General features: G+C 36.6%; 2 protein-coding genes across 2 annotated transcripts; both read left to right on the top strand.

The window, feature by feature from the left end:
* Positions 1–583: 583 nt before the first annotated feature.
* On the top strand, positions 584–3,354 carry LOC149033572 (uncharacterized). The gene is made up of 2 exons (XM_089175587.1): positions 584–1,317; positions 1,671–3,354. Exon 1 carries the CDS (start codon positions 713–715, stop codon positions 1,040–1,042), a length of 330 nt encoding a protein of 109 aa, XP_089031713.1. The 5' UTR covers positions 584–712; the 3' UTR covers positions 1,043–1,317; positions 1,671–3,354.
* Positions 3,355–10,990: 7,636 nt separating this feature from the next.
* LOC149033571 (O-acyltransferase like protein-like) lies at positions 10,991–12,958 on the top strand. Its single transcript, XM_089176884.1, has 5 exons — positions 10,991–11,128; positions 12,092–12,235; positions 12,340–12,514; positions 12,600–12,742; positions 12,833–12,958. The coding sequence occupies exons 1-5, from the start codon at positions 10,991–10,993 to the stop codon at positions 12,956–12,958; spliced, it is 726 nt and encodes a 241-aa protein (XP_089033010.1).
* Positions 12,959–17,600: the final 4,642 nt, after the last annotated feature.

The following is a 17,600-nucleotide window of genomic DNA, read 5'->3' as shown; positions in this document are numbered from 1 at the left end:
ATCAAAGATATATCAAAGATATAAGCAACTCATTTTATTTCTTTAAATTGTGAACTTGCTTACTGTGTAATGTGTTATGTATTATATGTCAACAATAATAAAACGTAAAACACACGTGTTAGAAGTGAAACCTTCAAAAACCAAGTTTCGAGAGAATGAAACGCCCGCCGCTTCCGCCTCCGTCACCCGTCCGACGCCACCGTGAGTGACGGTGGCTGTAGCGAGGGGCGTCTCATTCTCTCGAAATTTAGTTTTCAATTGTTTCTTTCGTCAGAGTTCGTTTTTTTAAAGGGTATTTTATTGTATGCGTTGTATGCGTAATATATGTATGATATTGCATTTAACCATATAGATAGAATATTTAACCTTATTCTTAAGGGGTTACATGGGTTTCACGGATTCAAAAAATTGATTTTTTTTTGTTGTTTATTAATATCTACAACATCTCTAGAATATTATCCGACAATTTCAACTTGATCCGAGTAATAGTTTCAGAGATACAGCCTTTTAAAGTTGCGCGCTTAAGGCTACCTGCTGGGCTCCGCTTGCCGTAGGTATAAAAGAGCAGCTGCTCGCCTATTGTTCATTCGTCCTTGGTTATTTTTCTCATCTTCTAAGGGTAACTAATTGAAATACTTCATTCGGTGATTACTTGTTGAACCACGAGGTTTATTTTGAGGTTATAAGTGTCCAAAGTAAATTATATTAAAAAATGCCTATAGTTTCAAGATCTCAATTAGTGGACGGTGCTCGTAGAAAAGTCCGACCCAAGAAACAGAGACAGTCGTTCAATCCTAAAAATCCTGAGCAGCATGATGATTCTTTCACGAGCACATCAGCAACAAACACTCTTTCATCGTTCAAACACGATTATACACCATTACCAGATGATGTTTTGACTACAATAAAACCTATTTACAAAAATCTAAGTAAGGATGAGCTTTTGGAGCGATGTGTTGGTGGTTTTACACAAAATAGCAATAAAAGTTACTACCAGTTGATCTGGAAAATTACTCCAAAAAATACTTCCAGCTGGTTCTAAGATCGTTGATATTGCTGCATTGACTGCTGCTTGCATTTTTAATGAAGGAACATCACCATTATTATTAATCATGCACTGTATGGTCTTAAAACTTGGCCCAAATTCCCACGAATATGCCCGAAATGCTGACGAAAACCGTACTGCGCCGCCGAGAAAAAATCTGCGAAAGAGACTCGTGAAGCCAGGATTCGTCATAGACAGGAACAAAAGAATGCCGAGGACATTGCAGATGCAGCAGATTCATTACTTTATGGCCCAGGAATCGACGATTCAATGTAAGTCAAGAAAAAAAATTTTCTTTCCTGTTCTATGGTCACTCAAAACTTTAAACGTGTTTTTTTCAAAACTATGTTTTCAAAGTCGGTTGTCAAGATTTCTCGAAGGCTACTGCACCGATCTCGATGAAATTTTAAACAGGTCTTCGAGATACAATTTACAAGGACTTGGACGAAGGATTTTTTTTTCAATTACAACTATTTTTTTTTTTAAATGCCGCGGAATTTTTACTTAATTCTGCATTTTTTTGTAAAAACCGCTGTCAAACATCTAATTTTCACTTTTTTTTTCCTTCGTTCAATTTTTAGTTTAAAGCCTTAACTAAAACAAGTATTTTTTTTTTTCACTTCAGATGATCCTGCTTGGAGTTCTGCTGTCAACGCGAATGCACCTTTTTTCCGAGGGCTCGCCGGGAATGACGTCACAATGGCGGAGTTTTTATTATTTTTTTTTTTTAATCTTTAAGATAATACAAAATTTGAATCAAATATTTCATATATATATTTCAGATCCGCGAGGTTGCGCTGTACTGGTATCACTCTAGCTTCACATCGTCCGTAGTTTGTTTAAACTTTATAAATTACTTTTTGTTTGAAATTGAAAATACTCTTATCTACGTTTACAGTTGAATCTACTCTTTCAATTGATATATAAATTTTAATTGGGACATGTGGGATTTTTCATATATTCGTGGGTGAAGTTTTGTGGTTATACAACCACGTTTACTTTATACATACTATATATATATATATATATATACAGTGTTTTAGATATTAGTTGGATATCTCCTGTTAAGTGTCTATCTGTGCTTTTACTATGGCTCCAAAAACTTGTAAAGATTTTTCTGCCTCTGATTCTGTTGGCTCACATAAGTGTAAATTCAGAGAGTGTAAATTAGCTACTAATGACTATATACTCTGCCAGCATTGCAAGGACAAATTTCACAAAGAGTGTGCTGTGAATTAAAGATGTTTATTGGATTATTTAGATAATTCTTTGACTTTTGCTTCCTGTGCTACAAGGATCACAGAAAGTAATCTATCTAGGTTGAGTTTATCGTCTCAAGAGACAGTGTCTAAACACGCACATCATCATACTCGACCTAGCAATCTTATTTCATTTCAGCACTCTGTGGATAAAACCACTAGAAACCACATTGTAAGTTGCATAAATGATGTATTAAAAGACTCCTTAGATGCTCATATTGATGCAATTAAGTCAGTTTTATTGGTAGAGATCGAATCTCGCAAGGCTCGTGTAGACAATTGTGAATTTAGAGTTGAAAGTTGTGAGTCGGGTATTATTGACATATCCAATAGAGTACAATCTATTGAGAATAAATGTAGTGTTGGAAATAATTTGTCTACTACTGAACTATATAATGAATTTAAAGATATTGAATATAGATCTAGTAACTTGATGCTCTATGGTATTATGGAAAATTCTCTGCCTTCTCATGAAGATAGGCTATCAGCTGATGAGGTATGCACTAAGCAGGCTCTGAAAGCTATTATTGAGGATGACAGTATTGGCTTCTAAGCACAATCTATTGTGTGGACATCTTATCAATTAAACGTTTGGGAAAGTTCAGAGCCAGCAAATGTCGCCCTTTATGTGTAAGGATGAGGACAAAGGATAATGTATTTGCTATCTTAGCCAATCGTTCCAAATTGCCTGATGGGATCAAGGTATCTACTGACAAAACAAGGAAGCAACAGGAGGAACTAAATAGTGTTTTAGAATCTATCAAGTTACACAACCAAGCTCATCCTAATGATCTTTGGAGTATGAAGTACATTAGAAATATTCCTTCTATTGTTGATGTAGATGGTAAATTCTTACCATTAAAAAACTAATTAATAATTCATTGGGCCTTTCAATTTATTATCAGAATGTCAGGAGCTTTAGGCCTAAATTACTTGATTTGCAGAAAAATTTGGCTATATGTTCTGTGTGTCCTGATTTAATTGTATTTACAGAAACTTGATGGTCCGATGGTCTTGAAGTTATATCATTAAAGCTGGAAGGATACCATATTTTCAAGACTGATAGGAACTACAGACTAACTAATCGTACTAGAGGTGGAGGTACCCTTGTAGCTGTTAAACGAGCATTCAACTGTTTCAAACTTCAGGACGTCTGTGAATCAGTAGAACATTTATTTGTGAGAATAATCACTCCGTCATGTTCTCTGATTGTTTCCTCTACGTACATTGCACCTTGGAGCGACCCAAATGTTTATCAAGAGCATGTTGGTACAGTGGAATCTCTTATGGGTAAATTTCCTTCTGATAAATTTCTTTTATTTGGTGATTATAATTGCCCAAGGATTTCTTGGTCCACCCTTCCATTGGAGTTTAGTAGCATTGGCTATGTGTCACCTTTAGAGCATCTCAAGGCCTCTATATTGAGAGATGGATTTTCTCATCTTGGTCTCTCACAATTTTTTCCGGTCACACGGGCAGACAGTGGATACACCTTAGATCTACTCTTCAGTAATTTTTCTGAGATTGAATATTCTTTGCCGCCAGATAATCTAGTCAAGGTAGATGTTTATCACCCTCCAGGGTTTCTTGCTGTGAATATTTGTGCTGCGAATAGACATCACAGATCACACACTTCCAAGAACTACAAATACGCTGATTATACTGCATTGAAAGATTTTTTAAGTAAGGTTGACTAGAGCATATTGGCAAACCAATCCTGCTTAAGTGTTTGAGATTGTTTAGACTTTCTCTATTCTAAAATGGATTGTACAATTGACTTATATGTGCCGACAAGACGTTTTAGAAACAATGATTTCCCACGATGGTTCAGCAAGGATTTGATTGATCAAGTTATTTTGAAAAGGCGTGCTCATCAGCGTTATAAAGAATCTACTCAACTTCAAGATTCTATTAAATTTAAAAGACTAAGAGCGTTATGTGTTAAAGAACGTAACAGAGTTATATGAATCATATTCACTTAGTTGAAAGTTCTTGTTTAAATAATATTAAGTCGTTTTGGTCTTTTGTTAAAGATCTAAAATCTAATGAAGGTTTTCCATCTAGCATGTTTCTGGATGATTGTCGTGTTCATGAAAAAGTTGATATTGTGAATTTATTTGCTAAATACTTTGAGTCATTTTACTGTGCTAAGGATCTTCCTGTTCCTGCTTTGCTAGATCCAGAAAACCTTTGTCTTGATTTTACGGTATCTATTGCTGATGTTATGGAGGCCATTATGGGATTAAATATTCATGCTGGTCCTGGAACAGACGGAATCCCACCAGAGTTTATTGTTAATTGCTCTTCTATTTTAGCTGAGCCCTTGAGTATTATCTTTTCTAAATCTATATTGGAAGGGTATTTTCCTTCGCGTTGGAAACGGGCTTTCGTGCGTCCTATTTTTAAGGCGGGGGACTTATCTAATGTACGAAACTATAGACCTATATCAACTAGTAGTGTCTTGCCAAAATTATTTGATAAAATTGTTACATTTAAATTATATAATAAGCTTTCTACGTATATATCTAGTCTGCAGCACGGATTTGTTAGATGTAGGTCTACTCTGTCTAACTTAGTAGTGTTCACGGATTACATTCAGAAGGCTTTTGAAGATATGCGGCAGGTAGATACTATTTACACTGATTTCTCCAAAGCATTTGACTCAGTCAATCATAGCCTACTCTGTTCCAAGTTGTATAATTTTGGTATCCGTGACCCCTGCTAAGTTGGATTAAATCCTTTTTAGTCGATAGGTCAGTAGTTATTAAAATAGATGGATGTTTCTTTAAACCGTTCTTTGCCAAATCTGGCGTTCCACAGGGTTCGCACCTAGGGCCATTATTGTTCCATACTGTTTATCAACGATGTAATAAATAGTATATCTAACTCTAAGATTATCCTGTATGTAGATGATATTAAGATCTACAAAAAGATTGAGGGACCACTTGACTGTGTTTTGCTTCAAGAAGATCTGATCTCTTTCTATTATTGGTGCTTTTTAAATGGTTTGACCTTGAACGTTGATAAATGTCACATTGTCTCTTTCTCTCGGCTGCTGAATCCTATGCAATTTAATTATCTACTTAACTCAGTTGTACTTTCTAGACTTGATCAGTGTAAAGACTTGGGTGTAATCATTGACTGCAAACTATGTTTTCAAGGTCACTTTGATTACATCACTACTAGAGCATACAAAATGCTTGGCTTTTTTGGTAGGGCTACAGTAGACTTTAAAGACCTGAACACCTTAATCTATTTGTATAAATCTCTGGTTCTTTCAATTTTGTGCTACGCATCGGTTATATGGTCGCCGCATTTTGATAAATATATTTATCAGCTTGAAAAGATTCAACATAGGTTTTTAAGACTACTTTGTTTGCGCTCTTAGCGACCTTTAGATCCTTTTGAGCATAATTACTTTCAATCAGCCTTGTCTTTTGGTTTAACTACTCTAGAATCTTCTAGGATCATAGCTGACATTTTATTTGGATTTGCAGTATTATGTGGCGAGATTGATTGTAATTATCTCAGGGGTAGAATTGTCGGTAGAGCTTTGCCTTACACTATTCGAAATTCCAGACTTTTGATCGAGCGTACTCATGGCACCAACTTAGCTTACTTTAGTCCTATTCCTCGGATTATTAGGCTCTTTAATTCTTTGCCTGAATCAGTTAATGATGTTAACTCTAAGCATCAGCTGAAAATGCTTCTGCGTGGATACTTCAATAAATATTAATTGTGCTCTAGCTATCTAACCACCATGCGTCTTCATTTTTTGGATTTTTGTATTTTTACATACTCTGTATTGGGATTACTCCCGTATTATTATTTGAAATAAATAAAAAAAAAATTTTATATGAAAAAAAAATCTTGAAAATACGCCGTTTTTACCCGGATGAAACCCATGTAACCCCTTAATAGGAATTATACTATAAAGAATAATGTTATTATAACGGATCAACATCGTGTAATCTTTTCAAATCAGATTACACGAAGAATCATGTTAGCTTCAAGGGAGAATATCAAAGTTGTTCATTTTTGAAAAAGAAAAAAAACAACAACATGTGTGCAGATCACACGTGTTAGAAGTGAAACCTTCAAAAACTAAATTTTGAGAATTTACTACTGCTGCCGCTGCTTCTCCTTCTTCTTCCTCTTGTAAGCGATGTTATGTGAATCTTGAGTTGTATCGAAGTGCCGGGCCTGGATTCTTGCGCCCCTTTACACCCAGAATTGGTTTCCGGACACCCTTTTCCCAACTTGATTGACCAATAGGAGCAAAGTTCCCCCACTCCACCGTGTTCTCCAATGAAAGGACTTGTGTTTGAGTGAGGACTAAAGAAGTGCAAGAATAGGTAAAGCACCAACCACGCATCAATGCTTTGTCGAAACTATGTTATTCACAGAACACTTCCACAAACACACTGCAGCTCATGCCTTACGTAGCGTGCTACGCAACAGTGAACGACTGGAGCGCCTCTTGACCATCGTGGCGCTGCCCTATTACTGTCTATTCATTCGTTATTTTTGTATCAGACAGATCACGCATTTGGAGCAAGTAAACAGTTTTAACGTATTTTATTATTAATAATAGAGATAAAAAATTATCAATGGGTAGTAGCAAGAAGAAGAGCTTAAAAGGTCGGGATCGTTTAAGGGAAAGGACATCCAAAAGACTTCGCAAGTTAGAGGATAAGATGGAGGAGATAGCAACGGGGTTTACTGTAATAAAGGAAGCCATCTTGGGACTCTAACATACAGTCTGTGAGACGCTGGAGCGATCTGTTAGACCTAACGTGAACTATACCTGCTTGGGTGTACTCTCATGATTTCCTGGAAAACCTGTTTAAACCTGCTAGACCTAGTAGATAAAACCTACACCTGCGCTGCATACTAATTTAAGGAACTTCCGTTTCTATTATTTTACGCCGAACATAAAATTTGGAATTTTAGGCAATCCCCCACTGCACCGTGGAAACACCAATAAGAAACCCTTGCCTATGAAAAAACGTCCTTCTTCTAGAAGATTCCTTGTTCCGATTTCCCTTAAAAGGGGCTCCCTCGACATCCGAAACTCTCTTCTATCCTGGCCGTTACGCTCGTAAGTTGTTTGTAGCCGAACGTGAATAAAAGTTATTCTTTCCAAAAATTTGGAAATCCTTGTTTTCAATACAATTACAAGAATTCAATAGGCCGAATCTTACGTTATTCGGAAATCAACGCGAATTTAACTTCACGCGAACATTTCCGCGTAACAGATCGAAATCAGATGCGAAACGTTATTGTATCCATTATAACTACGGATTAATTGTCAGCATGATATGCAATCACAATTTTCGTAAATTATACCTTCACGCCCGAGAGGCTTCACCTGATTATAAATAATCATAATAATTACTTCTGGGCATAGTAGTGCTCTGTGGGTATGGTAGTGTTCTGTTTATATGAGAGGTAAAGTGGGCCTTATATACTAATCTGATTTTATCTGGAAGGTAAAGTAGAGATTAAAATTACTCTAAATGACCCGGGAGGATATTTCAGAGTAAACAATAGACTACCTAATCTTGTACAATTGTTAAATAAACTGATGTATGGAAATCTATAATAATATGAATTAAATTCATTTTGAATCCAGTCTCCATGGGAGCTGAATGCGGATGCTCTCCGCATCTTTGGAGAGGATCCGATGCAGGAAGAACTTAAATTAGTCCTGCACTCGAGTGTCGCTAATCGTTGAGAAAAAAGAAAAATATATTTATCCAAAGGTCTAAAGTGAGTCACTTCTAAGAAAATACCTCAGGAAGGGCAAACTTTCGTTGAAGCCACCGATTTTAAATGGAGAGGTGACTGTTAACCAAAAAGAACCAGCTCTGAAGAGAGATAAGTACTCTGGTGCTACGCAAAAGCTAGCAGGATCTGCTTAGCTGCTTTAGCTCCAAAAGAAATGCATGCGCATCTAAGCCGGTAATAACTGAACAGCAGCCTAAAAAACGAGCGGTCGAATAAGTGTTAAGAGATTGGAGCAAAGTTGGGATGCGGCAAAATTACCAATTGAGATCCACAGATCTCAAACTGTTGCACGCAGAGTTTGCAGCTTGCCGACATTGTCAAAGCGGTGGGTGACAACATTAGACAAAAGGTAAGCTAATGATTATTTGTTCTGCGATAAATTAGTCGACAAGGTTAAGGAGATCAAAGCCTTTGGGAAAGTTTAGAAGTGTTGAAGTTGACATCTTACCCCGGGTCGAGCCAATATCGTCAGCAGAACCAACGGTCTCAGAACCGTTAACCTTCGATGAAAATGTAAGTATATTTGTGGGCTGTCCAAAGTATTTCGTAAAAGCCTAGAAAACAATCACTGAGGACAAAATTGTCAATCAGTGTGTGGAAGGGCATGAAATACTTTTTCAATCGATCCCTGTACAAACTTGTCCACAACCTAACAGGGTTTGATCGGGTCAGGAACTGGCATGCATCCAATCAAAAATTAACAGACTGCTTTCGATAGGCGCGATTGAGGAAGTAAAAGAGATTCCTGGAGATTTCTTTTCACCGTTCCTTTTGGTCCCTAAGTTAGATGGTCAACAGAGGTTCATTCTGAACCTAAAGGTTCTTAATACGTTTGTTGATGCAAAACACTTCAAACTCGAGGATCTTAGATCCGTTTACAGCCTTTTGGTGCGTGATATTTTCATGGGTACGGTAGATCTTAAAGATGCTTACTTTCTGATTCCAGTATAGTAATCACATCGGAGATTTCTGAGATTTCTTTTGAAGGGGAAAATTTATGAGTTTGATTGTTTGCCCTTCGGCTTATGCACGTGTCCAATAAAATTTACCAAGTTGTTGAAGCCAGTGATAAACTATCTCCGGTTGAGAGGTTTGTTGTCGGTGGTATACTTGGACGACTTTCTATGTTTTGGTCATTCGATTGCGGAGCGCAGGGAGAATCTGAATCAGACGATTAAGTTACTTGAGAGGTTAGGATTCATTTTGAATTTTGATAAGTCCAAGTTAAAGCTCAAGAGAAGATTTTAATATTAGGGTTTATTTTTGACTCATCTATAATGAGGGTGAAGCTTCCAGGAGAGAAAATATTCTCAACAAAGAAACTGATCAAGGATCTTAAGAAGCAAGACACGGTGAAGATTCGTGATTTTGCCAAGGTTGTTGAGTCAGTAGTAACGTGTTGTCCGGCAGTTAAGTACAGTTTGTTACACTGTAGATCACTGTAGATCAATTAAAAGTCCAAGCTCTAGAAAGAAGTAGAGGTTGTTTTGATTCAGCCATGTCCGTACCGAAATATACCCTAGAGGATTGGGATTGGTTGTTTAAGGCCTTACCAGATGCCAGTAGAAAGGTGAAAGCGCCAATGGGTTATGGAGTCAGGAGGAGAGAAGTCTTCATATAAGCCACCTGAAGCTTAAAGCAGCGCTATTGGCTATGTAGTGTTTTGCGACGGACCGGAAGGACAGTGATGTTTCATGGTGTGACAGTGATGATATACTCATGGTGGACAACACGACAACGATGGCATATATCAATAGGATGGATGGTGTCCGTTATGCCGGGCTACATAGCTTGGCGAGTGAGCTATGGAATCGGTGCGAGGGCCGCCAGTTATAGGCTTACGCCTTCTTCATCCCGTTGAAGGAAAATGTGGAGGCTGACCGATCATCAAGAATCGATAACTTAGACGCGGAGTTAGAATTAGCAGACTATGCGTTTAAAAGAATCATCAGAAGATTCGGGAATCTGGGGATCGATCTATTTGCTTCGCGAATCAATACTAAACATAGCCTATGGCTCGTGGATGGGAGATCCGGATGCCTTCGCGTTTGATGCTTTTACAGTTAGTTGGTCAGATGGGATATTTTATGCCTTTTCCCCCTTTTCCATCCTAACTAGAGTAATTAAGAAAATCAAAGATGATAAAGCAAAACGTTATCAGCCAGGCACTTTTAATCAAGGGCATGTCTAAGATCAGTGGATATTTCACTATCTTCACTAGCAGAAGCAACATTAAAAAATTACAATGGAACTTTGAAGCTTTGGTGGCGTTGGAATAATCAGGTCATCGGAGACAAATATGAGGTGTCTGTGGAGAAGTTTTTGAGATTCTTGACTGAAAAGTTCGGTGATGGAGTTGAACACAGCGCGCTAAACTCAGTCAGGGCGGCGTTATCTTTGATATCGAATGAGAATATCTCGAACAGCCCTTTATTAAGCCGATTATCAAGGGTTCTTCGAGGATGAGGCCTGGATGTCCTAAGTACGAATCTACTTGGGACGTAGACCCAGTTTTGTCAAAGCTGACGGAATAGGGTCCAGTGGTGGAACTTCCTTTGAAGAAATTGACTGAAATGTTTGTTGTGTTATTGGCTTTGGATACAGTGCATCGCTGTCAAACATTGGCGCTGATTAATATCTCGAGCATTATCGTTTCAGAGTCAAAAATTGAAATCCGAATCCCTGGGAAAATCAAAACCTCTCGACCAGGAGCACCGCAGCCGGTTTTAAGACCTCCATTCTTTTTAGACAAACCAGAATTATGTATTGCCAGATCTTTGAATCAATATCTGTTGGTGACTAAAGATCTGCGAGGAAGTGTTGACTCCTTGTTCATCTCAATTAACAAGCCGCATAGTGCGGTCAAGAGTGAAACGATCAGAGTTGGTGGATAAGGATGACGTTGGTGTCGCTGGTTGTTGACAAAAGAATTACGGCACACTCTGCGAGGCATGCAACGACATCAAGAGCATATGACATAGGCATTAGTATCGAGGAAAATAAGAAAGTGGCAGATTGGTCCAAAAACTTTAAAGTATTTACCTAATTTTACCACCAGCCAATAATTAATCACAACAATAATTTTGCAGAGGTGGTGTTAACACCCAATATATCTGTGTAATTATATTAAAAATAGGTATAAGCCGTTGGAAGTGTGATGTATTTTATTTTTCTTCTTTTTATTCGTTTTAAGCAGATAATTAGCACTGATACTAAGAGATTGTCACTCTAAACAGCTACCTTCGTAATCTCGAAGTGCGAGACACGAAGGATAATTGGAAGATCTCATGAGCCCGCCGAAGGCGGGTGAAGTTTGATCTTGATTGTTCGAGTGTCTCGCACGAGAGATTCCCACCTAAACATTACTAAATATTACCCCACCCCCTTTCCAAAGAAAAGAAAAAGAAATGCGATAGCTTTAAACTAATGAATAGATAGTAATAGGGCAGTGCCACGATGGTCATGGGGCGCTCCAGTCGTTCACTTTAGCTTTGAATTGTAGTCCAAGCCATAAAAGTAGGATACTACCTTCGTAATCTCTCGTGCGAGACACTCGAACAATTAGGATCAAACTTCGTCGCCTTCGGCTGATTCGTGAGTTCTTTCAATTAACATATTTGTATATAAAAAGAAATTTAAAAGCTTAAACAAAAACATTAGTAAACCTAATTTGTTTTCAGGTTTTTCAAAGTAGTAGCCAGTTTGTTGGGTGTGTTGTTTACCTCATCGATAATCCTAACTGGCATTATAGCCTACATTTATGATTGGGTTCCCACGTAAATATAAATATTAACTATTATGCATATAATTAAATCGAACACTTTCATTATTAGCGACTTACATATTATTTTTCCATGTAATAACTCGTATATACAACTGGCCGATCAAATAATAGTACTTTCCAGCAATTAATATGTACAAGCGAATTTTAATAGAATGATCCTCTTGTCCAAGTACACTGTAATGAAAGTGTTATATAATGAAATAAATTAACGTTTTATTGAATTATAGATACGACAGACAATGTAGTACTGCAAGAGTAATATATTATTCACCATTGGTTAGAATAGGACCTTATTTCGTTGGTGTGATTACTGCATATATTGTTGTTAAATTAAACAATAACTTATATTGGAATAAGGTAAAGAGATTAAACTAACTATTTATTTTTTTCAACAATTTTTTACCTGAAAATATGCTTATGGATGATATTAATGTTTACTTAATGTTAATTATTTATTTTAGACGACGATATTATTATTTTGGATACTCGGCAGTTTATGCAATATATTGGTACTGTTTGGATTATATCCGAACAGAATATCAGGTTTAACTGCTGCTGTTTATGCTGCTCTTAGCAGAACAATTTGGGCAATTGGCATAGCATGGATAATTACAGCATGTTCTACAAACAATGGAGGTATAAATAAATATCTGATTCGATTCTTTTTATTTGGATACTATAACTTTCTAATCGTTATTGATTAAAAAATTTTATATTTTAGGTATAGTTAAAAGTATCCTAACCTGGAAAGTTTGGATACCGTTCAGTAGATTAACATACGCAGCTTATCTTTTACATCCATTTTTTATAACTTCCTTTAACAATTTAAGTGATACTTCCCAACACCTTGATGTTGTAGTAAACGTATGTATTATTATTTGTTGTTTAATCATATCAAAATATTTGTATGAATTTTAATTAAATATAATTATATTGTTTTGTTTTCTTGTTTAGATAATTTCTGGTTTAGGATACCTAATAATAACTTACATATGTTCTTACGTAATTTCGTTGATGTTTGAAATGCCGTACGTTTCCTTGATTAGGGAGTTGAATTATTATTTGAACAAAAAACCATGATTATTTTTTTTCACTTCTTCGATAATATTTTTATATTGCAAGATCAGGACCAAGTCTGTTGATAAGACTGTGTTAGTCACTGAATGTTTATTCAGTTTCCGACATTAAATTTTCATATAGTTTAATTAATAAGTTTGTGTTTTGTTCTGTATAATCAGTGAAATATTTATAAGATTGATGTGTAATGTAAAAGAATAAATTGAAATGTAAAAGAATTTGTGGGAGGTATTAAAATATTATATTACCCATAATTAGTAATATTCTATTTGTGTTGATTTAATTTTTATTTTTTTTTATTTATATGAGAGTTTATTTGCAATCTATTACAAAGTAACAATAAGCAAATTTGTTGGTAAAAATAGAATAGTACAAGAATAACATGCAGGTATGTCGCTCAATAGCTAATACCTTCTTAATATTAATATCACATGTATGATGTATATCTTAATGTAACAAAAATATAATATTATATATTTAACCTTAACTCAGATTACCTGAAATATACTTAAAATCTAGTTATATTGTCTATCGGTTTGAATCTTTTTAAGCGGCGTAAATCGTGAACTTCGTTAAGCAGTTCATTAGCTAAGCTATTAGGGTGGAATTGGAGTTTTTCAGAGTACTTAGTAGTAGAGTTTTTAACAACAGACTTAACAGAGGGTATTTCAAGATCCCTAGAAATGCTTTTGTTAGTGACATACCATGGAGAGTGTGTTATAATGCGAAGTGTCTTTGATTGGAATCTTTCAAGGATTTCAATATTAGAGTTGGCAGATGAGCCCCAGAGTTGGATACCATAGGTCCAGATGGGTTTCAAAATACTTTTGTATATTATAACCTTACTATTGAGAGAAAGTTTGGAGTTTGGACCTAATAGCCAGTAGTGTTTCCTAAGTTGTAAGCCAAGTTGCTTCCTCTTTTGCCAGATGTGGTGTTTCCAGTTTAATTTACTGTCTAAGTGCATTCCTAGATATTTCACTGAATCTAATTGGGGAATTTGTATGCTATTAATTGATACTGGAACACATGTTTGTTTTCTGAGTGTGAAAATAATGTGCACCGATTTCGTTTCATTAATACGAATTCTCCATTTTTTTAGCCATAATTGTATACCGTACAAATTTTCTTGAACCAGGTTTGAAGCTAGTGTTGGGTTGGAGTGAGAAGCCATGATTGCAGTGTAATCTGCATAAGTAGCTGTGGTTGTTTGTTCAGTCGTTGGTAGATCTGCCGTATATAACGTATATAAAACTGGTCCAAGGACACTTCCTTGTGGGACGCCTGACCTGATAGGATGCAGTTTGCTAAATGTATCATTTTGTTTAACAATAAAGTATCTATTATCAAGATATGACTTTAATAATTGGAACATACAGAAGGGTAGTGCTTTTTTAAGTTTGTATAATAAGCCTGGGTGCCATACTTTATCAAAGGCTTGAGTGACGTCCAGAAAGACAGCCGAGCAATACTTTTTTTCCTCAAGACTTAAGCTTATTTGACGGACTAGTCTGTGTACCTGCTCTATCGTAGCGTGCTTATTCCTGAACCCAAATTGGTGTGCAGGTATGAGCTGATTCACAGCTAAATGTGCATTAATTCTTTTGACAAGTAGCTTTTCTAGTACTTTCGATAAATGTGAGAGCAAACTAATAGGCCTATATGAGGTAACATGTTGAGGGTCTTTACCTGGTTTTCGTATTAGGATAATTTGGGCTATTTTCCATTGTATAGGAAAGTAGTTGAGACGAAGAATAGCATTAAATATTATTGTAAGAAATCTTATGCATCTATCAGGTAATTCACGCAGTAGTTTGCCAGTAATCAGATCAATACCCGGAGCCTTCTTAATACTGATTTTTTGGTGTATTACCAGACTGATTTCGCTTGCTCTAACCGGTTTATGGGGGCTAGACAAATCTCCTGTTGCATACAGATACGTATGTACTTCCTCTTCTTCTTCGGCCGATACCTCTTGTAGAAAGGGTTGAAAAACTTCTTTGAGATGGTTTGCAAAAGCCGCTGCCTTTTCCGCATCACTCCTTGCCCATTTGTTGATATCGATTTTGATGGGTGGTACACTGACTTGAGGATTTTTTATTTTCTTCGTGGCTTTCCAGAGAGAAAAGTCTGTTTCTTTAGTTGGAGCTAATTTTTGAACATAGTTTTGGATAGTTAATTCTCTTTCTTCCAGGAGCAATTTCTTCTGTCTTCTTGTAGCTCTGTTAAGTCTGGTTTTATTAACCCATTGCCGCAAATGACGGCTATAACCGTCCGATCTTCGTATTTCTAAGCACGATCGTCAAATAAAAGTGTGCGGCAACGTGTTAACGGGATTTCTGGACTGTTGCCACTGTTTTCTCAGTTTTCTTTTCTCAGCAATGAGCTTTTTAATAGAATCAGAGGTTTCTAGTGGCGTCTCTTTGTTGGAAATTGTAGGTGTTGCTTCCCATGCCGCCTCCTGTATACTGACTGTAAAGTGTTCAATAGCGGCTTCCAGTTGTTCTTCTGTTTTCAGAGGTATGTTGCAGCTAACTTTTTCATTTAGTAAGCATCTATATGTGTCCCAATTTGTTTTCCTGGTGTGTAATGTAGGAGGTGCATTTTTTACAATAACGCTGGAGCTAACATTTACTATAAGGGGGGTATGGTCAGAGGACAAATCTAGACTCGATTTAATATCTAGATAATGTTGGCTTATTCCTTTAATAACACAGAAATCTAGCAAGTCTGGTATTTTATGTGGATCTGTGGGCTTGATGTGTGATTATGTGGATTTGATAGCTATGGCTGTTCCTCCATGTGCACCACCACTAGGGTGTTGAGTACTGTACAGCGTGTATTTATAGAGTCTAAGATAAGATTTATCTGTGAAGTGGGTCTCTGATATTAGCATTATATCAATGTCATTGTCTATTAGGAAAGTGTGTAATTCCTGGCTTTTGCTTACCAGTCCATTAGCATTCCAGATTCCAATTTTATAGGATATGTTAGCCATTATCTTAATTTCGATATGACTGTATTTAGAAAGTTTATCATTGTGTTCATGCTTGTCATTTACTGCATCATCATGTTTTCCATCTTATGTGAGGTTGATGAGGATTCATTTGAGGTAGTTGGTATATCTTCTTGAGAGTGATATGTTACATGGTGGTTGTTGCTTGATGCTTGTGCATAGGTTTTGCCTGGTTGTACCTCGCTGGATCTGGTATATGTGGAGTAAGTTATACGTTCTCTTAATTTAGGGAACATTTTGTTAATTAGTTGTTTTCTGATTACACATCCTTTATAGCTGACTGGATGATTTCCACCACAATTGCAGCACTTCACTTAGTTGCTTCTATCTTTCCAATTACATTGCTCTGTCAGATGCTTTCCTGCACACTTAACACAATGGGGAATACGCGTGCAATAATTTTTGGTGTGTCCATGCGCCTGGCATCTTGTACATTGTGGTATATCCTTTTTTTTGTAGGGTTGTTCTACAGAGATAATGGTTTGTAGTAACTGTTTCAAATCATATATATAAGTTTTTTATTTTCTTGTGCTTGAAGCTCTACAAAAAATAGTGGTGTTGGACTCCTCGTCCTGTTGTTGCGTATATTGGTGATTCTAACGACTTTATGACCACTTGCTTCAATTTCAGATTTTATTTCGTCCAGGTTACTAAAGGGGTGGAGTCCTCTCAACGCCACCTTGAAGTTTCTTTGGTTTTTGTATTGAAAAGTGTAAAATTGGGTATCTTTTGCTTCTAGTTCCTTTGCTATTTTAGTGTAGCTTATGGAGTTGTATGGTTATACTTTGATTTCCTTATTTGTTAGGGTTTTTAAGGAGTACTCGTCTTTGGCAATATGATTTAGTAGTTCTCTAAGCGGAGATATATATTCTACTCCACTTATAAATATGGGTGGAGGTTTGTCTTGACGGTCTTGTGATTTTTCATGTTTTGAAGTTTCAACAGAGGTACTTAGCCAATAGCTCCTTTTCACAACATTTGTTGGGGCTGTAACACTGTCGCTGGTGTGCCAAGGTCTTTTTTTTATTATTGACTAGTGTCCACTCATTTGCACGGTTGTTATTTGGTGCTGGTTCAGGTCCGTTAAGCTGCTGCTTTTGTACTGAGCTGACCTGCGAGGTGCCAGGTTGAAGGCAAAGGTTATGTTGGTGGTAGGATTGTTGAGAAATATTTTGTACACCCGATCCGGCCATGTTATCTTGATGTGATAGCAACTGGTTCTGAAGGGGAGTAAGACTGTGCTGTGGGTCAAAGTGTGTATCCATAACCTCATGATGAGTTGGGTTGATTTGTGAAGAATTTAACTGGTAAAATTCTGCTTGTTGTTGATTGTTATGTGGCATGTTTAATGTTGCCGATAAAGTTTGGGTATCAGACTTCAAAAAAATTGCACTTTAGTTGCACTAACTCCGATAAGGATAAACGAAAAGAAAGAAAAACGGTTTCTAACCTACAGAGCGGGAAGAGTAGCGTCTTCACGCACTCACGCCATCTTACGAACTGTTTGATTTAATTAGCAGCAGAAAAAGGTAAATATCTTATTTTATTTCTTCATTTTACTAGAATTACAATAATAGAATATTACTCATCATGGGAAGTAAATAAAAAAGCCTCAGAGCACATGTTTGT

This window comes from Polistes dominula, unplaced genomic scaffold, assembly GCF_049000335.1.
Source record: "Polistes dominula isolate Pdom_NZ unplaced genomic scaffold, Pdom_raw_medaka contig_32, whole genome shotgun sequence".
Taxonomy (NCBI): Eukaryota; Metazoa; Arthropoda; class Insecta; order Hymenoptera; family Vespidae; genus Polistes; species Polistes dominula.
The sequence above is the reverse complement of the archived record's forward strand: the minus strand, read 5'-3'. Positions and strand labels throughout refer to the sequence as shown.

Coding starts and splice junctions, on each gene's coding strand:
- LOC149033572 (XM_089175587.1), top strand. CDS start 713: ATGCCTATAGTTTCAAGATCTCAATTAGTGGACGGTGCTCGTAGAAAA.
- LOC149033571 (XM_089176884.1), top strand. CDS start 10,991: ATGACGTTGGTGTCGCTGGTTGTTGACAAAAGAATTACGGCACACTCT. Junction 11,129..12,091: donor ATTGGTCCAAAAACTTTAAA/GTATTTACCTAA, acceptor TAAATTAACGTT/TTATTGAATTATAGATACGA. Junction 12,236..12,339: donor ATAACTTATATTGGAATAAG/GTAAAGAGATTA, acceptor TATTTATTTTAG/ACGACGATATTATTATTTTG.